Below are 25,139 nucleotides of genomic sequence, written 5' to 3' on the forward strand. Positions count from 1 at the left end.
CCCAGATAAAGATTTATTCTAGAAACTAGGTGTCTTTCTTTCGTTTTTGTGTGTCCCTGTTGACGACTCAACACTTCTTTTTGCTGAGTGGTCCCCTTTACTGCTGAAGTATGTACAATCACAAGTATTGTTTGATACTCCATACAACTGTACTTTTGTGACTAAGCACAGTTGTGGTACTGACTCAAAGAAGAATTTTGTCTGTAGTTTATCTTTCTGCATGTAACATTTCCATACCCATTGGAAGTCACCATATATATATAAAAATGATCGTGTCATCAATTATAGTCTCAGAACTTTTTATTTCATCTGAACATATGAAAGTTTAACAATGTTGAAGTAAAGTATTCAATCTAACACATCAAAATTAAAGTAGTCACAGCAAAATGAGAAATTACATTAGGTAACAATCTTTAAAGTGCCAATTCTAATCTATACCTATGATTTAAATGGAAGTTCCACAAATTTTTGCATCAGTTTGTGTTAATCCTATTATTTTCACAGCCATGAGGTCTCTGCATTTCATACTTCCTATTTGTACTGTCTTTTTACAGAAAGTGCAAAAAATGTCAAGGCACAATTTAATAAACTTTTTTAACAAGTAATTTCAAGAAATTATACAAGCTTTCATTATGACCACTGAACCATATTTAATACTTTATTATATTGTCTTCTAGAAGAACATCCTGTGGGTTCCCTTAATGATATTCATCAAGCAATGTCCACCAGTGAGGTTTATGACAATGCCATCATTCTCATCATTTAGCCCATGGGAAATTCTTCAGAGAAAATGCTGCCACAAGGTTAAGTGACTGTATTTAACAGCCACATTACTATGTGGCAGCATCTTTAACTTCAGCATGATGTCTTTTCGACACTCTTCCCAGATGATTTGGTGATTGACAGCGTTGTAGCAACCTGGGAGAAAGAAAGTAAAATAAAAATTAAAAAGTGACAATACTGCAAAAATTATTAAAAAGAGTGACATATAATAATTTAGTGGTAAAGGTTTCACAATCATAACAATTCAAAAATTCTGCCAATATTGTCATATTCCAGTCACAAACCTATATTATCATTTATACCTGAACATATCATTTTAATTTTTTTAAGGAAACTAGTGGAGAGGAAAAATGATAGTCAACTTATGTTTTTATCAGGCTTTAAAAATGAAAACTAAGTAAATTTACAATAACATTCAACTAATTATTAAAAATCCAACTATTATTTCTTTTTCATTCTTTTAGTAATAAGAATGCACAAATGCACTTTTCAATTGCGTAATGCAGTAAACACCACCTCCAGATGGTCTTGCAACAAACTATTAAAAAAACTGTCACAACTATCACCTAAATTTAAATGAAAAACAACAATTTTATCAAAATCTTCTTGTCAACCCATCCTCTCCTCCCAGCTGATTTTACAGGCTCAGTATAAACCAATTTTTTGCTTTATAAATATCGTCCTGCTACTGCATTTGCTCATTTTCTTATGCAAATTTTAATACTGTCTTAAAGAACCACTTAGTTTTAGAACCATTTTAAATCATTCTTTATCAATATATTTCATGCATTGAGACTGGCACTGATTTAGGTTTAAAGAGACCTTTGGAGATAAGAGAACGACTTGTATGAATATCAAGAGCTCAGATGGAAACCCAGTTCTAAGCAAAGAAGGGAAAGCAGAAAGGTGGAAGGAGTATATAGAGGGTCTATACAAGGGCGATGTACTTGAGGACAATATTATGGAAATGGAAGAGGATGTAGATGAAGATGAAATGGGAGATATGATACTGCGTGAAGAGTTTGACAGGGCACTGAAAGACCTGAGTCGAAACAAGGCCCCCGGAGTAGACAATATTCCATTGGAACTACTGACGGCCGTGGGAGAGCCAGTCCTGACCAAACTCTACCATCTGGTGAGCAAGATGTATGAAACAGGCGAAATACCCTCAGACTTCAAGAAGAATATAATAATTCCAATCCCAAAGAAAGCAGGTGTTGACAGATGTGAAAATTACCGAACTATCAGCTTAATAAGTCACAGCTGCAAAATACTAACACGAATTCTTTACAGACGAATGGAAAAACTAGTAGAAGCCAACCTCGGGGAAGATCAGTTTGGATTCCGTAGAAACACTGGAACACGTGAGGCAATACTGACCTTACGACTTATCTTAGAAGAAAGATTAAGGAAAGGCAAACCTACGTTTCTAGCATTTGTAGACTTAGAGAAAGCTTTTGACAATGTTGACTGGAATACGCTCTTTCAAATTCTAAAGGTGGCAGGGGTAAAATACAGGGAGCGAAAAGCTATTTACAATTTGTACAGAAACCAGATGGCAGTTATAAGAGTCGAGGGGCATGAAAGGGAAGCAGTGGTTGGGAAAGGAGTAAGACAGGGTTGTAGCCTCTCCCCGATGTTGTTCAATCTGTATATTGAGCAAGCAGTAAAGGAAACAAAAGAAAAATTCGGAGTAGGTATTAAAATTCATGGAGAAGAAATAAAAACTTTGAGGTTCGCCGATGACATTGTAATTCTGTCAGAGACAGCAAAGGACTTGGAAGAGCAGTTGAATGGAATGGACAGTGTCTTGAAAGGAGGATATAAGATGAACATCAACAAAAGCAAAACAAGGATAATGGAATGTAGTCTAATTAAGTCGGGTGATGCTGAGGGAATTAGATTAGGACATGAGGCACTTAAAGTAGTAAAGGAGTTTTGCTATTTGGGGAGCAAAATTACTGATGATGGTCGAAGTAGAGAGGATATAAAATGTAGGCTGGCAATGGCAAGGAAAGCGTTTCTCAAGAAGAGAAATTTGTTAACATCCAGTATTGATTTAAGTGTCAGGAAGTCATTTCTGAAAGTATTCGTATGGAGTGTAGCCATGTATGGAAGTGAAACATGGACGACAAATAGTTTGGACAAGAAGAGAATAGAAGCTTTCGAAATGTGGTGCTACAGAAGAATGTGGAAGATTAGATGGGTAGATCACATAACTAATGAGGAGGTATTGAATAGGATTGGGGAGAAGAGAAGTTTGTGGCACAACTTGACCAGAAGAAGGGATCGGTTGGTAGGACATGTTCTGAGGCATCAAGGGATCACCAATTTAGTATTGGAGGGCAGCGTGGAGGGTAAAAATCGTAGAGGGAGACCAATAGATGAATACACTAAGCAGATTCAGAAGGATGTAGGTTGCAGTAGGTACTGGGAGATGAAAAAGCTTGCACAGGATAGAGTAGCATGGAGAGCTGCATCAAACCAGTCTCAGGACTGAAGACCACAACAACAACAACAACAACAACAACCAAGGTTTTATGGAAACACATTTTATTGTATTTCTGGGTAATGAAATGGACAGTCCATGTACCTGAAAGCTAGGAACTCATTATCGAAACTACAATAAAAAAAAAAAAGCTTCAGACGTCTAGTGTATGCAGGTCACTATAAAGTCAGAAATATTTTCTAGTGATCCACTATTTCTTGGCCCAGAAAACATAGTCAATGTAAGCCTACTGCTAATTGTACACATATCATCATTTGTTTTATACTCTGTGGATAGTTTCCAAGAGTTCTTCACACAATTGTCCTTTCATATTTACCTATCACTGGCTTAGGTAATGTTTGCTCACAGTTGGCATCGAATGACTGGTAAACAATTGGACACTGCACTGTCTCTCCTGTCATGGCATTTATCTCCACTTGATTTCATCAACATCACACATTTTTAATATTACTTTTCCACCTCATGTTTCAATTGGGGGGGGGGGGTGTCCATTTCTCATATTTATGCTTATACTAATGCCATCATACTGAGCAGGGACTAGAGATTGTAGAGACTAACTTTGGTTTTTAATTAAACTAGGTAGACATAATAAAATAAAAGATTATGCAAGATAGCTTAGTTTTCAATCAGTTCAAAATATTTACTAAAAACAGGACAGCAAGGCATAAAAGTAAGAACTACACACGTTGTTGAAAAAAGTAGTCTGTAATACACATTCAAATTAAATGACCCGTAGAATTGAAACAGAATCAAATAGAACAAAAAAGTATCTTAAGCGTTGGAGGATGAAGAAACTTAAGATTTTAATACGAGAAATGATATTTATTCTTTTAGTGGAAATCACTGAAGGGATTGCAGGAATCTAGAGGATGAAATACAGTAAATTTTCACACAAAACAGAATAAAGAAGATAATGATGCTGATTGAATTTGCTGAACAATCAAAACCATGTAAACACTCAAAGTATGAAAAGGGAATAGGTGGATAGGGGGGTGTATTTATTGGTTGCAGCTACCAAGTGGTTCCATCTCCATTCTACCTGCAGTATTACGAAATGTATAAAATCATGAAAGAATCACTCACCAGGACCGACTTTCATGAGATGTAGTATCAGCACTGCTGACAGGCACATACAAAAATAAGAGACACTATCCTAGCTTTCAGAACTAATAGTGCGTTCTTCAGAGAGGAGAATGGGGAAGGTTAAAAAGGAAGGGCAGGTCACTCAATGTGACCTGCGTAGACAACCTTTTCATATAATGAGATTTTCACTCTGCAGCAGAGTGTGTGCTTATCTGAAACTTCCTGGCAGATTAAAACTGTGTGCCGGACCGGGACTCGAACTCTCGACCTTTGCCCTTCGCAGGCAAGTGCTCTACTATCTGAGCTACCCAATCACTACTCATGCCCAGTCCTCACAGCTCCATTTCTGCCAGTACCTCGTCTCCTCCCTTCCAAACTTTACAGAAGCTCTCCTGCGAACCTGCAGAACTTTTCATATCTTAGTAATTTTAACAATTTTTCAGTCAAATTGTCCATTTTATACGGAAAAGAATTTGTACTACATAGGAGTTGCATCTTGTCAATCAGAACACCATTATGAGCAACAGGAAGATCACATTCATGGCCTTCAAATCCTTCTTAGCACAGTTTGTATAACAAAATATAAAGGACCGTACTATACTGCAAGAATAAATACATTCATCAAATATTGCCAAAAGTAGTAGGTAAAGCATCCAACACTTGCATAAGCACCATCTGAAAATGACAGAAAACATTTCTTTTTAATAGGGAGAGATGTGCTCGTTGCGTAGCTTCCGCAATTATCTACAAAACGACCTCATTAGGGAACCAGCTGGATTTAAAATTGGGTATTGCAACAAGAACCACATGTAAGCTGCAGAATAAGCTACAAAATGATGAAATCAGTTCAAAGTTACTAGCTAGATTTACGTACATTGTGACAGTTACTGACTCCTTTTCATGAATTTGTCATGAAGTACACTGTAGAAACAAAAAATTATAACTCCATTTACGCATTCTTGAGGAATATCTAAGACTACAGCTTGAATTACAGCTGTGTCCAAAGTTAAGCATGATTAGGAATGAGGATTTAGTTCCTGACCAAGATGGTGTAAAAGTTACAGAACAAAGTAAAGCTTAATCGGAAGACTAGAGGTTGAAAATACTACTTCAGTTGTAAACTTGTTTTATTATCACGACTGGTTTCGGACTCTCATAAGCCCATCCTCAGGTGTTGCAACTGTGCTGTGGACCCGAGCGCCGCAGTGGATGTGTACTAGGCGCGGTTTGCTACCTATGAGCGCATACACTAGTGTCCAAAACATATACTCAGGGAAGTTTTGTGAACAAAGTCACAAATTTTAAACAATTAACAAAACTGGATAATTCTTCTGAAAAAAAAATGGGGTATATGGTTACTGTTAGCTGCCACACATGCTTGGCAATGATGTTGCACATACTATTTTATATTGTTGTTGAACTGATGACAATCAACTACACTCATATGAAAGAATTATGTGAAGGTCAGAAAGATTTTGTGCTGGCATCTGACTTACTGCAATTTGTTTCTTCCTCAGTGGACAGGAATTATTGGTCACAAAATGTTAAATATGGACTACTAGCACTTCTAGGAAGTCACATGCAAGTTGTAGAACCTCATCCATATAGCTGTGGCTGTTACAGAATGCTTGCAACCAAGAATGAAGATGTGATGCTCCATACACCTATAAAACTTAATGCTGCCCCATTTCAGGACCACTCTATTACAAGACTGGTCTCTTTGCATTAATTTCTTAAAACTGCATTGAATACCACCTTCTCTTCCAGATGAATGTTTGAAGAAAGTATTGTGCAGACTGAAGCAACATTATCCAGTTAAGAGCACAGCACTCAATTTATTCAAGGCCAAATTTCTAAGCTGCTTATCCCATAAAAATAGACCCGCCATCTCTTAACTTCTGTTAACAGGGACACATTGTTGACTGTCTTGCATACACATAAACGGCACTGGACTTTTGATACGCAGTTTATGAGGAAACTATAAGAACTAATGCAGTTGTAAGCTCTGCAGACAAATATCTTGCAGACACCACTGAACATCATGCAGATAAGGCATGATGTTAGTTCTGCTGTGAAGTGGTTATTTTTGAATGAACTTTTTAGTGGCTAATGATAGTAGGATTTAGTTGCTTGACAATATGTTCTTGGCAAGAAATGGTATTTTAACCTCCATTTGTACCTGCCTGCATCTATTGACAGTTCACAAAGTTATGACATTCCACACTGTGAAACGTGCTATGGTGCTGAGAATGTGTTTCAAGGTATTGGAGGATTCTACAATGTGATACAGGATAAAAATGCTGTTGGTGGCATTATATTTCAAGGAAATAAAAGTGCAAACATGACAAGCATAACACTTCTAATCCACTGATTTATCATCATCTTTAAATAATGTGCCCAACTGAAGAAGAAATATTTCTTTCTTATAAATAAAACATAATTTCTATTTGCAAGCAAACTGTTGGTGTCACAGTATTTTTCGATCCTTTCTGCTTTCGCCACTATTCTAACTTTTGTATAGAAGTTTAGATTATGCCAAGGGCATAGATATTTTAGTATTGGGGTGGGGGTGGGGGGATGAGGAGGAGTGCAACTAGTTGACTCCATCACACTGAGGCAATTTCCTGTGGCCTTAGAAGCAGTTCTTAAATCACTTAATTGAAACATATAAAGACATGTACAGATCTTATATGAACAATCTTCAGTTTGTGGGTGGTAATGATTTGTCTGTTTAAGAGCAGAAAAAATTCATGAAAAAAATCCAAGCAATAGAGCAAATGTGTTAGTAGCGCAGAAAATTACACAATTTTGGTACTGCTGAAATCAGTTTACTGAAAGGACAGCAAAAGCCTGGCAAAAATGGTTTTTAGCCTGTTGCTGAATTTGTGAACTTTGAGCAATTGACAACTATGAGTAGAACAGGAGGTCGAAGGCACTGACAGCAGTATGATTTCTTTACATTTTCATTCAACTGGGTATTTAATTTCAGATGTTGCTTTACTAGTATTCCCTCTCACACTTTGCACTGTGTAGTACATTAGTCACCCCTCTACTACAGCTTTCACTTATTTTCTCTCTTCATACATCTCCCACAATTTAACAGATCATAGTCATTGCTTACTTTAACTGTAGAACCTCAGTCATGTGATGCACCTTTATTAGTGGTAGTCTACAGGTAAACGTTTGTCAGCTTTTCTTCAGTCTACTATTTCATTTTAACATTCATTATTTACATTTGGCTTTCTTTTTGTGTACCATCAAGCAATCACAATATCGAGCAATGCTGTCTTAGTACACATCTGTGTGAACTACTGCATACCATTTAAGAGCCATGAAACTCTTTCAGCTGCTATCCAACACTACACAACTATATCTGTATTGCAAAGTTAATGTAAAGTAAAAATAAAAATTTACTTCAGCGCAGGTTGGATGAATCCCCACAAGATTATGTAAATCTTTCAGCTTTGCACCAAGTTTTAAACCAAGTCCGAAGCCCTGAGTAATTTCACCAGCATTTGGTCCCAATATGTGGAAGCCAATAATTCGATTCTGCAAATACAAACAAAAATACATTAAAAAATATTCCATTACAAGCAGGTATAACCAAGAATAATCATTTTGAAATACATCGGTCATTCAATATAAACATTTTCTCTGTTGTATTGTTGGCTGGTAATATCAAAAGAGTATGTTATTTTCCTAATTAGTTTTCTCAAAATAAAAAGTAAACACAGATATGCACAATTGTTTATTGATGTGGCCTACTATTCTTTAGTTGTTTCCCATCCAGAACAGCCTTTAGTGTGCCGATCACATTAAGGTCATTGATGGATAAGTAAGAACAGTGAGAAGGTGTTAGAAAAGGTCATCAAGTTTGCTACATGTTAAGGGTACTGTAAATGACTAAGGCGCTGATACAGCGAAGCACACTCTGATCCAATCCTCCCCACCCCCCCACCCCAACACCTAAAAGCTCCCCAACGATTCCTTGCTGACTTACTTCATCTTTCATATCACAAATTTCCTCCATCCAACATACAACTCCTTAACACACATCCTGTAACAAACTCTGACCCTACGGAAGTCTCAGTACTTTCTAAAGGACTCATCTTTAGCCAAAAACTTGAATTTACCCATGCTGGACATGTAAAAGAACTTCTTTCCTTTATCCCTTCTCTGCAGGGGAAACATTTCTTCGTCCCACATCCCACTGACAACAGCCAATCAAAACTGTTCAAAAAAGTTCCAGCCTCCCTGCAACCATGATCCTCCTCCTTTTCACCCAGTCATTCCCTCATCTTTCAAGAATTCCTCACGTCTAACCGTGTCTCATCTTTCTTTTCTACATCCCTTCTCAGTGATTTCAACATCACTCATGTGGAAGACACAGCTACCCATAAGCTGAAAACCAACCCAGACCTTATCATACTTCCTACAGAGAAAGTCACTACAATTAGTGACCACAGTGCTGGAGCCTATGTGGCGGAGGGTCTCCGTCAGCTTTCTGAAACCTTTGCATACACACCTTACAACCATGATCCCATCCCAGAAGTCCAAAAAGATCTCCAGCAGCTTTTCAAAGCTGTAAGTCCATCCCAAAACCTGGCACCTGAATCCATCTCCCTCCTCACACCAACAACCCCCCCCTCCCCCCCCCCCCCCACACTCATACCTTATACCTACTCCCCAAACTCCTCAAATCCAACAACACAGGTCTTCCCACTGGTTGTCCCATTGCAGCTGGGCGCAATGCTCCCACTGAATGAACCTCTGCCTTTGTTGACCAACACCTACAAGCCACTCGCTTTAACTTCCCATTCAACATTCAAGATACTCTTCACTTCTTTCACCACATTTCCATAGTTTCTGCCCCGTTATCATCAGACTCCTTGTTGGTCACTTTGGATGCGATGTTCTTATACAACAACATTCCTGAATGCCCACTGTCTTGCTGCCCTGGAACACTATCTTTCCCCAAGTCCTCCTGTTGCCAAACCCACAACATCTTTCCTAATACTCCTAGCCAACTAAATCCTGGCCCACAATTATTTCACTTTCAAAGTCAAATCTGTAAACAAATCTGTGGTGCTGCCATGGGCACTCAGACGACTCCATCCTATGCCAACTTATTTATGGGCCACCTGGAGGAAACCTTCCTTTCCAGTCAACACCTAAAACCTATTGTCTAGTTCAGATTCAATGATTAAATTTTTGTGATATGGACTTGTGGCAGGGACAACCTTTGCTCCTTCCTCCATAACCTTAACACTGACTTCCAAATCCGCTTCACCTCGTCCTTCTCAAATCAACGAGCCACCTTCCTATGTGTTTATCTCCACCTCTCAGATGGTTCTATAAATACGTCTATTCATATCAAGTGCACCAACCATCAACAGTACCCTGATAGCTGTCACCTGTTCCCAGCAGAAAATCTCTTCCAAACAGCCTAACCACAGATGGACGCTGCATCTGCAGTGGAAAGCAGAAGTTGTCAAAATATGCTGATAACGTTACCAGAGCCTGTATTGGCAGACAATATCCTATCCTGCTCATCCATAAACAGATCTCCTATGCCATCTTCTCATATGGCACCAGTAATCCTGTTAAGCAGCCACCAACTCGCACCCCTCTAATCACCCATTATCACCCTGGCCTTGGAGAGCTCAACCACATCCTTCATCAGGGCTTTGATGACTCATCGTGACCCAAGATGAGGGGTATCTTACCCACCTAACGCGAAGTGCTGTTCTGTCACCCACCCAACCTACAGAGTGTCTTTGTTCTTCCCTACTAAAATCCTGCTCCTAATTCTGCACCCCCAAGAGTCACTTCCTCATGATCATACCAAATGCAAGACCTCTCCCACACATCCATCCACCACCTCCTACCACAGTCCAGTCACAGACATCTCGTACTCAATAAAAGGCAAGGCCATGTGTGAAAGCAGCCATGTTATATACCAGTTATGCTGCAATTAATGTACAGCATTCTAAGTGGGTGCAACAACTTTTCACTCCTATGAAATGAATGGGCACCATCAAACTGTGTCAAACTGCAAACTTGACCATCCAGTTGTCAAACATGCTGCACAGCACAAAACCAAGGTATAACTACAACAGCCACTTCACTAGATAGGCCATTTGGGTACTCCAATCCACCAAAAGTTTCTCTGAACTATGCAGGTGGGACTTGTCTCTCCAGCATTTCCTGCACTATCTCAGTTCCCTTGGCCTAAATCTCCACAACTTTTTCCCCATTGCCTCAACTTATCTTATCCTTCTCTCTTTTGTCCACATCACTCCTTCCCCATCCAGATCACATATTGCCTCTGTCTTCCCTCCCCTCCCCAACACACCCAACCCTCCCTGACTCTCTCATCACCATCACCATTCCCCTCCTTTCCTACATCCCCCCATCCCCCTTTCCCTTTCACTTATTTGCTCTACCCTCTGAACTCTTTTTGTCTTGTTGTGCACCCACTGAGTCATCTGGCTATAAACCTGCCTCATGCTACCCTGCTAATCCCTACTTGCCTCGTGCATCCTTCCCTACTCCCTCCCCACACCATCAACCAAGGCACCTGCTTTTAATAAGCAACAGTAATAATCAGTCTTGCTGCTACTGTGAGCATGTAAGTGTTTGGGGCTGTATATGTGTGTACTCTTACTAGAAAAAGAGCAAAAGCTTGATAGCTAGTGTTAACTGTTTCCTATTACATGTTTCTGTGCACTATGCACCAGGTAAGTGGTTGCCTTTTTTTTATTTTATGTAAATCTTAGTACAAGTATTAAATACATTAGATATAGACTGTAAACAATGAACGCATCTGCTTAGGTACTTCGTACTACGGAAAACTGTCCAGTATGTATTTGAATGACTCCTTTAACTTTTAAAGATTTTTTTTTGAACATTTTATTCCAGATAGGTATCCTTGCATCAAATCACAGGCTATTGTGACTAAATAAACATGGTGAGATATTCACATTAATTACTATGAATGTGCTAGTAACTTTAAAATTTACAAAGAGAGAGAATGGCTGACCATTACTTTGCTCCAGTAGGCATAAATTCAGTTCAGTACTTTTGATAGACATATTTAACAAATAAAAAAATATTCCTTTCTTCCAGAAGTATCAAATCTTTCCTTTAGAAGGAATGACAAGGAAGTAGGAACAGGTCACTACGGTTACTTTTATCCTGAGGTGAAAGTAACCTGGCTATTCTTTCTAACCCAATACAATCTATCCTCCTTTTCTCCATGAGGATGAAGTTAATAGTGTCAAAGGCTAGGAACAGTTTTTCCACTTTTAAATGTGTGTGTCTGTTTCTCAAATGAATTTCCTTGCAGTGGAACTAAAAACTTTAAATACAGAAACTAAACTGTAAAATTACCTCATCACTCTTCAAGCATATTATTTTAATGTATGGTTTGCCTTCATCCCTATTTGATAGGGCATTTTCTACTGCATTGAAGTGAGTGTGATACACTTCAATATTTTCTTTGTCATATTCATCAATAGCATGTTCTTCTGAGAAACCCACACAACCATATTCCAGTGGAGTAAATACTGTTGTTGGGACAAATGTGTAGTCCATCTTTGTCATTTCTCCACCGAACAATCTCTGAAAATAACAAAACCATGTTTGTTTATTAGATTCTCAGTTTTCTCTGAAGAAATTATAAATAACAAGGCAGTATGGTACTCAAGAAGGACCTGCTTTTTTTTTTGCACAATTACCACTAGTACAGTATGTCAAGAAACTCACCAATGATAAGAAAAAAAGGTAGTGATGATACTGGTTCTTATTACTATATTCATACCAGCTTTTCTGGTTACCTGTCTCATGGCAGGCCCTTCCACAAACCCAACCATGCATAAAAATAGAAATGTGTGTGTGTGTGTGTGTGTGTGTGTGTGTGTGTGTCTCATCTTAGTTGGGATGCTGAAATTAACCTCAATATTGTCAATATCGGGAAGAAACAGGCCATTTATGTGCAAGATTTATTCATGTGTTTGAGTGATGAGATTTCTGGGAATAGAGAGAAACCTGATTCAGAGCTCTGAGGGATATTTTTTAACCTCACTGACAGTGATCTCCTCAAAAAACCTAGACACTGTCACAATACGGCAGCTTGCATGCCTCCTAGATATAAATAGCTGTAGAGTAGCTGCAACATCCATTGCACGAATATCTACAAGTGGCAGACTAACATAGTTTCTAAATACAGCAGCAGCCTTCTTAGTAGCTGCAGTGGCTATAGCCTCATTGATTGAATAATCTGGGCTTTTCACAGAAGCTGATTTGGACTTGCTATGTTCGTACTGTGAACACCTGAAAGCAAGGGAAAACTAGAGCAATTATATACCCTGAAGGTATGCAGAGCTCTACTGTACGGCTTAATGGTGATGGCATTTCCATGGGTAAAACATTCCATATTTAGAACAGTCCCTTCATTTGGTTATCCTGGCATGGACTACTCGAAGTTGTTGTCATCAGGAAAAACAAGTTTGGTGTTCTACATTAATAAAATACAAAAGTTACAGAATTAAAAAAGAGAAAAGTATTTTAACGTGGGAATTAGTGAAGTAAGGTGGCATGAAGAAAAGGGTTTCTGGACAGGTTAATACTGGGTTACCGAAACAAAATCAAGAGGTGGGTAGTGCAGGAGTATGTCTTATAATAAATAAGAAAGTAATAAGTAAGCTCTTATGAACACTATAATGAACACATTATTATAGCCCTTATAGAAATGAATCAATCATCACAGCAGTGCAGGTTTATATGCTTGCTATGATGAGATTGAAATAATGTACTACGAGATAAAAGAAATTATTCAGATAGTTAAGGGAAGTGAAAATTTAGTTCTGATGGGTGATTGGAAGTCAATAGTAGTGAAAGGAAAAGAAAGAAAATTGCAACATAGGCTTGAGGGGGGGGGGGGGGGGTGCATGAAAGGGTAAGCCGCCTGGCAGAATTTTGCACAGAGCATAATTTACCTCTCTGCAACACTGGATTCAGAATCATGAAAGGTCATATATGTGCAGGAAACTGAGTACTGGAAGGTTTCAGATGAATTATGTAATGATAGGACAGATTTATAAACCACATTTTAAACCACAAAACATTTCTAGGGGCAGATGTGGACTCTAGCCATAATTAAGTAGTAATTAACTGTGGATAAAAATTACAAAAATTCCATGAAGGTGGAAAACTGAGAACAAAGGATAAACATAAATTAAATGAACCACAGGTTATTTAGAGGGTCAAAGAGAGCTTTATGTAATTAATAACTGAAATGGGGGGATAGGAGTACAACAGAAGACAAATGGATGGCCCTGAGAGATGAAATTGTGGAGGCAACAGATGATCAAACAGACAAAAAGGAAATGCGTATTAGAAATCACTGGATAACAAAAGGAGAAAATATATTAAAAGAGCAAATTGAGTAAAGCAGGTAAAAGGGAACACAGATGTGTAAATAATTAGATTGACAGAAACTGTAAAATGACGAAGCAGGAATGGTTGGAGGAGAAATGCAAATAATGTACAAACTATGGGAAGGTGCCAAGCAAATATTAAGCAAAGAAAGGAAGCCTGATTGATAGAAGGAATAGTTAGAAGGGTTACACAAATGAAATGAACTTTAAGCCAATATTATGGAAAGGGAAGAGGGCGGACATGGGAGATATAATACTGCAAGAAGAATTTGACAGACCACTGGAAGACTGAAGTTGAAACAAGGCACCTGGAGTAGACTACATTCCCTCAAATTTATTTAGATCCTTGAGGGAACATACCGCGACAAAACTTTTTTTAAATGATTTCATATACACAACTGTTTATTACATTACCCAGTATTGCAATTTCAACCTTAGATTATTTTCAAGCAATTACAGATGCCAAAAAAGCAGCAATAGTCAGCATAACAAGTGCGTGTTCAAGGTTGATACGAGCCATGTTCTCACATTTTTATTAATAATAATTACAGCTGTGTTTTCAGCACCTGTAACCACTTTAAAATGGCTTAAGGTCAAAATGGCAATTATGGATATTGTAATAAACAATACAGTCAATGGCAAATATAATAATTCAACAAATAAAGTTGTATGACAAAACTGTTCCACCTGGTATGGTGGAATATGAGACAGGAAAAATACCATCACGAGTTCAACAAGAATATTGTACTGATGAAAAGCTCTCTGGTTTAAAGCCGGTTGTCATTGTTGAAGTACTCATCATCTTGCGAAGTGTCATGATAGTGCAGATGCCTGCCCCCCCCCCCCCCCAACCTCTTTCCACCTGGCTAGGGGCTGCTGGATACAGTCAGGCTGAGGCTGCTGTGGTGGGTGAGTGTTTGCATCTCTGTCTGGGCATTGAAGCTGTTTCTTGTGAGGTGGACAGAGATCAAAGAGAAACCTGTCTACATCCTTTGTTGCAACAGTAACAAAAAATGTGTGACACCTGGGAAAGACTGTGCAACTTACCCAATGCTGCTAGAAGATGAAACAGCTATAACAGACTATGGATCCATCTAAAATATGTGGATTTTGTAAAAGCATATGGATGTGTTTTCTTTGACACTCTAAACACATAAAAGGATGAAGATACTACAGATAAATGGTGTGTGAAGTAAAATGGCTACAACTGAAATAAAAAAGCTAACTGACGAGTTAAGTGTTGATATAATCTGTCTGCAAGAACCATACTGCAGAAACAATACACTCCTACATTTATCTGTGGATATGTTAAGAGTTACTGGCCATGATGAGGCAACGTCTGCCATTATGATTACCAGTAGGAAATGTCTGCCATTGTGATTACAAGTAGGAAATTAACTGTGACTAAGGGGGGACAAATGTGTGACATGCACATGGTCACAGCAGAAGTGAAGGACACGCAGATGAAGTGGATTGTAGTAAGTCTATCTACACAAGGTACAATGGGATGAGAATACTGCATGTATAAACACAAGGTGCTAGCTCTATATGGACAAGGTGCTTCTCTCCTTGTGAAAATAGATGCGAATGCAAAATCCTCTCAGTGGCACATAGGCAACAGACAAACAAGGTAAGATAACACAGGACGCAGTACAGGAACTGGACCTCACCGTTTTAAATTCAGAAAACCAGCTGAGCACATTCGAGCGACGAGCAGGTGTAATGCAATTGTCATCTAATGGGAAACTGTCAATAACAGAGGGACCCAAGCAGAGGAAAGCACGACTGGGTTAAATATCAGGAAAACGGATTGAGATGGCTTAGTTGCCTGTGTTGCAGCATTCCCCTCAGCCACTTCTGGTACGTATCAACTTGAGTGAGCAGCTACTAACTGAACTCTTGCAAAGAGCACAGGACATTTATATCCCTAAGAAAATCATAAAAAGTCAGGCTACAATCCCTCAGAGCCCAAAACTTTCCATGCTGAGAAGGGTAAGATTAAGATGAAAAGCTTATAGACATGCTTTAGGGCAATTTGAGCACACTGTGGGGCTCCATTAATACACGGAAATTAAGATGCACTACAAAACATTGCTTCAGGAAATTAAAAGGACATGCTGGGAGAAGTTTCTATGAAGGCAACTGCAATTTGACATATGGGGAAGACCATATAAGCTACTGACTGAAAAGGTTAAGGAACCTACTCTCATGTACACAATTCGTAGAGAGGATGGCTTAATGACAGCTGGATCGAAGGAGTTAGCAGAAAATCTGCGAACAGCCCTACTATATGATGAAACACTAACACAGATGCTGAAATACATGCACAACAAGTGGACTAGATAATAAATATGACAATCAGATGTTGGGTGACACCTTTTGCTCAAGAAGAAAGTGCTATCACAATTTCCAAGTTCGAAACTGCAAAAGTACCTGGCCCGGATAGCATTTACCCCAAGGTCATGCGGATAGTAGGTCCACTGACAGTGCCATATTAGACAGCATTACTAAATGAAGTGTCACGAATAGGTAGGAGTCTGGTGATATGGAAGGCAGCTAGCACATCAGGATTAAAAAGGGAAAGGATAAAGACCTGGCATCACCAAAAAGCTATAGACCTATTTCTTGTTACATGTCTTGGCCAAAGTTTGGGAGCATCTGCTCTGTGACCAGTTGCAACTGCACAGGGAGCTCTTTGGTCTACATGAGTGTCAATATGGATCCAGACAAGGGAACTGTATATATGATGCAGGTAACAGAGCTCTTCATAGTTTAGAAAATTCAACAGCCAAGTACGCAATCACGCTCATGATTCACATTGCAGGCACATTCAATAATCTTTGGTGGCCTGGGATATTTACAGACATCCAAGATCTCGATGTCCCCAAATGTCTGTATGAGAGCTTTGTAAATCAGTGTAGCAGATGTAGTATCTAGCAGATTGCACAGCAGAGCAAGATACTCAAAAAGGTTACCAAGGGCTTTCCTCAAGGCTCCATAAGCAGTCCATTGTTCTGGGATCTTACGACTGAACGCCTAATACAACTGTTAAACAGGGCACATGCTACTGGAAGGTGGTGTTGCATATGCAGACGACATCCTAGTAGTTGTGACTGCGGACTCCAGGGCAAGACTTGGGGAAAAGATGAATGATGTGCTTGCTCAGATGTAGCATTGGTGCAAGGGTGACAAACTGACTGTAGCTGTTCATAAAACATCACACATACTTTTGAAGGAAAAACTATCTCTTGCCAGCAATCCCTCCCTGAGGCTTGACAGAGAAGCACTGTTTGTAGGTATTTAAGCACATGTGACGCAGTATGTGAAGGTTGCTGTGTGCGGACGGGTTACTCCTGTCACTGAAATTACAGATCTGAAGACGGTTTAGAGGTCTCTAAACCGGTCATGTGAATAAACATTTTATGCAATCAAGATGGATTATAAGTAACATTGTAAAACCACTGATTGCAGTTATACCATCAGACACTATGTCTGTTTTTGCAAAATATAATTTGTGATTGTAGCATTTTGGAAAGTTTACCTCATACCCAGATATGAATTTCAATTTTTTGACAAGTTGTACTTGCTGTTATATATCTGATTTTTTAATAACTGATGAAATATATTTCCACAAATTATTGTATAAATGTTGTATTGTACATTTAATTTCCTTCACTCAGACAGACTTTATACAAAGTATTGGAGAGGATTGTGATTTTTTAATCATATATGCTAATTACATGTGTTTTTGCTCGTATTCTGTGGGATTTTAACATTTTCCTCGATTCTGCATTTTTGTCAATTTTGTGTTTTTTAAGTCTGGACTGCACAAAAACGTAACATAGGGGATACACTGCAATCTTTTTCAGTCTTGTTTGTCTACCTGTCTACAATTCTTCATCTCCAGTATTCGGTGAGTGGTTACTTTTGTCACTAAATAATTTAAATTCTACCAGTTTTCCAGTGCCATAAAGATCCATAACTGCAATTCATAACTGAAGAATTTGATGTTTAGCTTCTGCAGGTCTCAAACCTCCATACAGAAAGTAATATGTCATAATGCGCGGAATGCTTCCTTTATAAATGTTTTGACAGAAGCTGGAAACAGTTAAAAAAATAATCTCTTTGTAATGTCTTTGAGTAGAATGGACTGTCTGAAGTGAATGCTTCTCCAATATGGTGATTAGAAATTAAAAACTTGCTCTGTTGGATGGGGGTTGGTAATGGCTGACACCTAGATAATCAAATCAGCTGACATGTGTTGGCTTTGGACAAGCACGGAAAACTTAATTCAGGATGGCCCAACAGGGATATGAACCCTGTTCCTTTCTGTACACTTTGTGTAGATGTAGTTACAGCAGTAAGAGAATTTTAATGATAGTACCTTTTTTTCCTTTTTAACGGTTAATGTCTGCAAAGTGCACATGGAGACAGTTGAACCAAAAAGTGGAAAATGTTTGATCTCCAGTACACAAAAGCTATGAAACAAATGTCTTAAAAGCTGTGCTGACTAAGCAAATGCTCACAGAATCATATACAGTTCAAATCAAAATATTTCTAGTCTACCAAATAGTGACACATCAGCGTAAATGACAAAATATTTTGGACCTTTATACTGCACCACTTGTCATACTAAGCCTAACACCCAGTTAATTAGTTCCTGTATGTCAAATACTGATTGTAAAATGGCCAGACAATGCTCATTCTCAAATTTTCATTTGAACATTAGCACCTGCATAACTGCATGTAACTTACCTACCACTGTTTTCTAAAGATCTCAAACTTATATGCCCTAACACTTGACAGAAATAGGTTTACTTCACAGGAGTTGACCAATGTAATTTAACACATCATCTTCATCAGATAAGACATTTTCTTACTACATTACAACAAATGTCAATGCATAGCAATGTGATTGCAACATTAGGGCAGTAATATGGTACTTCAATAATCACAAGGAGAGGAGATATACTTGGAAAAGGCTGGGTTATATGGGAAGATTTCAGTTAGATTACATCATGGTCAGGCAGAGATTCCAAAATCAGATACTGGATTGCAAGGCGTACCCAGGAGCAGATTGAGACTCAGATCACAATGTAGCAGTGAAGAAGAGTAGGTAGTAGTGATGAAGAGTAGGCTTAAGTTTAAGAGATTAGTCAGGAAGAATCAATATACAACGTAGTTGGATATGGAAGTGCTAAGGAATGACAAGATACGCTTTAAGTTCTCTAAGGCTATAAACAATGAGAAATAGCTCAGTAGGCAGTACAGTTGAAGGGGACTGGACATCTCTAAAAAGGGCAATCACAGAAGCTGGAAAGGAAAACATAGATACAAAGAAGGTAACTACAAAGAAACCACAGCAACAGAAGAAATACTTCAGATCAGGGAGGAAAGAAGGAAGTACAAAAATGTTCAGCTAAATTCAGGAACACAGAATTAAGTCACTGAGGAATTAAATAAATAGGAAGTGCAGGGAAGCTAAGATGAAACGACTTCATGAAAAATGTGAAGAAATCGAAAAAGAAATGATTGTCGGAAGGACTGACTCAACATATAGGAAAGTCTAAACAACCTTCAGTGAAATTAAAAGCAAGAGTGGTAACAAGAGAGTGCAATGGGAATTCCACTGTTAAATGCAGAGGAGAGAGCAGTTATATGGAAAGAATACAGTGAATACATCCATGAGGGGGAAGGTTTGTTTAATGTGACAGAAGAAGAAACAGGAGTTGAGTTAGAAGAGATGGGGGATCCAGTATTAGAATCAGAATTTAAGAGAGCTCTGGAGAACTTAATATCAAATAAGCCAGAAGGGAAAACTAGCATTCCATCAGAATTCTTAAAATCATTAGGGAAAGTGGCAACAAAATGACTATTCCAGTTGGTGTGTAGAATGTATGACTGACAACACACCATCTGACTTCTGGAAAAATATCATCCACACAGTTACGAAGACTGCAAGAGTTGACAAGTGTGAAAATTATCGCACAATCAGCTTAACAACGCAAGCATCCAAGTTGCTTAAATGAATAATATACAGAAGAATGGAAAAGAAAATTGAGCGTGTCTAAGATGATTAGCATGGCTTTAGGAAAGGTACAGACGGAAGAGAAGCAATTCTGATGATGTGGTTGATAATGGAAGCATGACAAAAGGAAAATCAAGACACGTTCATAGGATTTGTCAACATGGAAAAAGCGTTCAATAACGTAAAATTGTGCAAGAAGTTCAAAATTCTGAGAAAAATAGGGGTAAGCTATGGGAAGAGACGGGTAATATACAGTATGCACAAGAGCCAAAAGGGAATAATAAGAGTGGATGACCAAGAATGAAGTGCTCGGTTTGAAAAGGGTGAGAGACAGGGAGTAGTCTTTTGCCCCTACTGTTCAATCTGTAGGCTGAAGAAGCAATGATGGCAATAAAAGGGACATTCAGGAGTGGAATCAAAATTCAAGGTGAAAGGATATCAATGATATGATTCGCTGTTGACCTCCTGAGTGAAGGTGAAGAAGAATTACAGGACCTGCTGAATGGAATGAACAGTCTAGTGAGAACAGAATAAGGTTTGAGTGCAAATCAAAGAAAGATGAAAGTAATGAGAAGTAACAGAAATGATAACAGCTTGAAGCTTAACATCAGGATTAGTGGTCATGAAGTAGACGAAGTTAAGGAATTCTGCCAACCAGGCAGCAAAATAATCAATGACAGATAGAGCAAGGAGGACATCAAAAGCAGACTAACATGGGCAAAAAGGACATTCCTGGCCAAGAGAAGTCTACTAACATCAAACATAGGCCTTCATTTAAGGAAGAAATTTCTGAGAATGTATATTTGGAGAACAGCATTGTATGGATATGAAACATGGACTGTGGGAAAACCAGAACAAAAGAGAATCAAAGTGTTTGAGGGGTGGTGCTACAGATGAATGCTGAAAATCAGGTGGACTGATAAGGTAAGGAATGAGGAGTGTCTCTGCAGAGTTGGGGAGGAAAGGAATAGGTGGGAAACACTGACAAGGAGAAGGGATAGGATGATAGGACATATGTTAAGACATCAGGGAATAACTTCCATGGTACTAGAAGGAGCTGGAGAGAGAGAGAGAGAGAGAGAGAGAGAGAGAGAGAGAGAGAGAGAGAGAGAGAGAGAGAGAGAGAGAGAGAGAGAGGGGGGGGGGGACTGTAAAGGGGAACTGTAAAGGAAGACAGAGATTGGAATGTATCCAGCAAGTGCTACTCTGAGATGAAGAGGTTGGTACAGGAGAGAAATTTGTGGCAGGTCGCATCAAACCAAGCAGAAGACTGACGACTTAAAAAAGTACTCTACACCATAATGACCTATAATTACACTGTTTGTTCGCTCCTGAGCTGTCAAGTACAACAAACATACCTTACTCAATAACTTCCCAGCTTGAATGGCTACTGGTGTTAACTCTGGTTTTCCATCAATTACATCTCCAATTGCAAATATATTGTTGACTGATGTGCGTTCATACTCATCAACTACAATTTTTCCATTCCTGCAAAATACACACAAAACACGTTATGCCAGAATACAAAATAATGTAAATAGTTATACAATAATTAATTATATTTCAAAAATCTTGTCAAAAATCAAAGCTCAGACAACAAGAGGGAACTGGGCACATCATCTCTAGCTATTACTGCTGAAAGTTTGGTATTATCTGTTATGGAAATTGCTATAAATACTCACGACTTATTCAGTGCTATTCCAATCTTATCCAAGCCCATGTTGCTAGTGCATGCATTCCGTCCAGTTGCAAACAGAACAGTATTACACACTATCTCAACTGATTCTTGTTTTTCACCTTTTACTGCATGAACCTGTAAAGAATAATGATTTGTACATGGAGAAGCACAAATGTGTGGTGAAATAAATATCATCTTCCATATACCAGACAATAAGTTACAGTGCAGCTAGTGAACAGAGAGAAATTAATTCTTTGGAAGTAGTACATTCCAATTAGGCATTGCTGATCCAAAGATGGAAATAATTTTGGAATGTGATGACATTAATGAAAAGCAGACAAAAATGGAACCTGTGCACTTTCACATCATATCAATTATGTGATTCTTTTATCTGTTTCCACTCCCTTGTACAAATACCTATCTTCCTATTTGTTCTGTTCTGGAAATCTCCAACTTCTGTTATTCTTACAAGTCTCTCAGCCTCCATCACCACTAGTCATAGTTCTTTAACTACCTGTAAATCGGTCTCCTTACTTCCAACTGCCCCCATGACAATAATTACTCTACCAGTTTTCAGCAAATAAGACTGTTTCCACTCAAATGCTTTTCTATATAATACACAAAGCACTAATGCTGGGCAAAACAGATGGGAAAGGAGGGAGGAGGGGGGGAGGGCATGGAGAGGAGAAAAAGGGACACAAGATATATTTTTAATGGCAGTTGTACTTGTTGAGCTGTTGCTGAACTTAATCTGGGAGGGCTTCACAGCTTCAACTGAAAATGTTGAATGAGGCACAATGCAATGTGCAGTGAGAATAAGAAATTATATAAAATAACTAAATATATACATGCACCACTACCGAAAATGAGATCAGAAAAAGGGACAATTATAATGGCATCGCAAGTGGTACAAGAATAAGTAGGATGATCCCACCCTGCTCTTTTACACACACTAAGGAAGAACCACTTACAAAGTCAATAAAATGCTATTTCCTGATGACACTACCTTATAAAAGATCAAGCAAGTGTGGAATACTGTGATACCTTTAAAACTGGTGGAGCACCGTCTTCAATCTTTTCAATGTCAGTAGGGACACACCCCCTGATAAATTTTACTCCTTGGGATTCCATGTGGCTCCCAATCATTTCAGCCATTTGTTGATCAAAGCCTCTCAGCAGTATGGATCGTACCTGTGTGTGAAAATGAGCTGTTTTGGATATTTCTGAAACAATGCTGAAGTTAACCCTTAATTTACTTTTTCATCACTCAAATACCTGCATATAAAAGAAGCTAACACAACAGAAAATATACTTTGAAATTTTAAGTTTTTACATAGTTAAAAGTAACTTACTAGTTGTTACTAAATGGGTTTCTAGTAGAAAAGGAATTATGTATTCTCACCAGTACGGTTACATCCAGACCAAATCCGGCTAAGAAGCCAGCACACTCAAGTGCGATGTACGAGGCACCAACTATTACTGTCTTTCCAGGATTGTAATTCAAAGAGAAAACATCATCAGATGTTATAGCATACTCCTTCGCACCAGGAATATCAGGGTAATGTGGACGGCCACCAACAGCTATTACAAAATTTTGAGCCGTGAGAGTTGAGACTTCGTTTTTAATATTTCGCATCTGAAATCAAATTTACCACCACCTTGTTTTAAAGATCCTGAGAAAGCCTAGGTGTAATACAAAACAGTGGAATGAATACAGGCAACTATTACTGCATAGTAGATGTTTAGCAGTAAAGAGGCAAATAAACAATAAATGGAACATGATAACACTGCTTATAAACTTTCACTTTTCTTCTTCCTTTTACTCTGCATGCACACATCCCATGTTGTCTTTGTACCTCGTGTGTTGAATAATATATCCACTTCATGATGAGCAGATATATTTATTCATTCCACTGTTAATAAAATAAAGCTGTTTTGATTATAACAATTTTTACACAAATAGGTGTCCATTAATATCACTTTTTAGAACCAGCAATATTAATTCCAATGCTTCTTTACACCACAAATGATAAATATCAAATTAAATCATTACTTCATTTTCTAGTAACATCTTAGTATAGTAGAAAACTAGACACAATTAATTAATAACAATACTTTCAATTACTTCCTGGCAGATTAAAATTGTGGACGGATCAGGACTCAAACCCAAAACCTTGTATTTTCATGGGCTACATACTTACCAGCTGTGTACATAGTCACAACTCAAGACCTGTCTTTACAGCTTCACCTCTAACACTCTTCCTCATTGCTTCTCAAGAGTGCGGAAAGCAGGAGACAGGTACTAGCAGAACTAGCAAAAGTAAAGTTCTGAGGATAAGTCATGAGCCATGCCTCGATAGCTCAGTAAGAGAATTGTCCTCGAAAGGTGAGATACTGGGTTTGAGTCCCAGTCTGACAAACAGTTTTAATCTAGTACGATGTTTTAAAACAGAGTAAAAGATTCATCAAGAAGTACTTTCATTATTGCAATCCCAATTACATAACTAAAACCACTGATACATGAAAGATTAAGAACTTATATGGTACAAATTTTGAATGTACACTTTTCAGTGAGAAATTATTAGTCTTTTATACCATCAGCAAGAAATAATTTATACATTTCTTTCTCAATCTCGTTGCTGACACAGGATGGCTACAATTATGAAAAGTACGAAATCAAGAAGCAATTGACAAACTTCGGCACTAACTATTTCACTGTAAACATCCCTTCAGTATCAAAATTATGTGACAAGACATTTACTGATAACTGTTACAAATGTGACTGATAGTTTATCAGCAAAGTTTTGCAGTCCAACACTGGTGATTGGTTGTCAATGCACATGCAGAACATCAGTAAAAGTGAATTAAAACTGTACAGACATGTGTTCGACACATTGGACAGATTGAGACTGTGTGAAGTAAATGTATACACTATCATTAATTTTTATGGTGGTACTGACCATAAAGTTCAAAATCAATCATTCATGTTTCCCAACATGAATATTTTAAAAAAGCAGCAGATAAAAGGTACACATTTTAATATCCCTGGCAGTGAACATTATCAATGATGGAGTGGAGGCACTGCAGTTAGACCCAGTCAGTTGCCATCAGAGGCGCGACCATCAGGTCACATGGTCTTGGCCAATAGCAGCTCTGTTCTATGTGAGTGGCCACAGCCCAGTGTAGTGTAGTGTAGTGTAGGACACAGCATGAGCTGGGTTAAATCTCACCCAGCTGCTATTCGGATTTTGACCTTGCTTTGGATGTGGATTCCTGGTTTACATTCTTCTTGTTTATACAGTGCTATGCTCACAACAACCTTGGCTTTGTTCACGGGATCACAAGTTTGTATTACACGTGGACACTTTAATGGCAACAAATTCTTAGCCTATTGTGTCTACGGCAATGTGTTCACTTCCAGCTCTTATGTTATGGATCTCGAGTTTATAAAACTTTTGCAGCAACAGCTGTCACTCCAACAGCAACAGTTGTGTGTCAAGGGCAACAGCACAAAGAACAGCAGGTCGTTCTCCTGCAGCTGGTTTGTCAGCTACAACTCCCACATTAATCGACAGGCCGTAACTAGATCACCACCATTCTTCGCAGCGTTATACAAGT

The 25,139-nt window shown here is 38.4% G+C and overlaps 1 protein-coding gene across 1 annotated transcript in view; it reads right to left on the bottom strand.

The window, feature by feature from the left end:
* Nucleotides 1-282: 282 nt before the first annotated feature.
* LOC124721458 (thioredoxin reductase 1, cytoplasmic-like) overlaps nucleotides 283-25,139 on the bottom strand; it is a 103,963-nt gene continuing 79,106 nt past the window's right edge. Inside the window, exons 6-12 of the mRNA XM_047246444.1 lie at nucleotides 22,924-23,157; nucleotides 22,566-22,712; nucleotides 21,526-21,656; nucleotides 21,202-21,331; nucleotides 11,768-11,998; nucleotides 7,790-7,924; nucleotides 283-918 (exon numbers count right to left, since the gene is read on the bottom strand). Of these exons, the coding sequence (XP_047102400.1) occupies nucleotides 856-918; nucleotides 7,790-7,924; nucleotides 11,768-11,998; nucleotides 21,202-21,331; nucleotides 21,526-21,656; nucleotides 22,566-22,712; nucleotides 22,924-23,157 (1,071 nt within the window). The 3' untranslated portion in view covers nucleotides 283-855. The remainder of the gene's footprint in view (nucleotides 919-7,789; nucleotides 7,925-11,767; nucleotides 11,999-21,201; nucleotides 21,332-21,525; nucleotides 21,657-22,565; nucleotides 22,713-22,923; nucleotides 23,158-25,139) is intronic.

This window comes from Schistocerca piceifrons, chromosome X (assembly GCF_021461385.2).
Source record: "Schistocerca piceifrons isolate TAMUIC-IGC-003096 chromosome X, iqSchPice1.1, whole genome shotgun sequence".
In the NCBI taxonomy this organism is placed as follows: Eukaryota; Metazoa; Arthropoda; class Insecta; order Orthoptera; family Acrididae; genus Schistocerca; species Schistocerca piceifrons.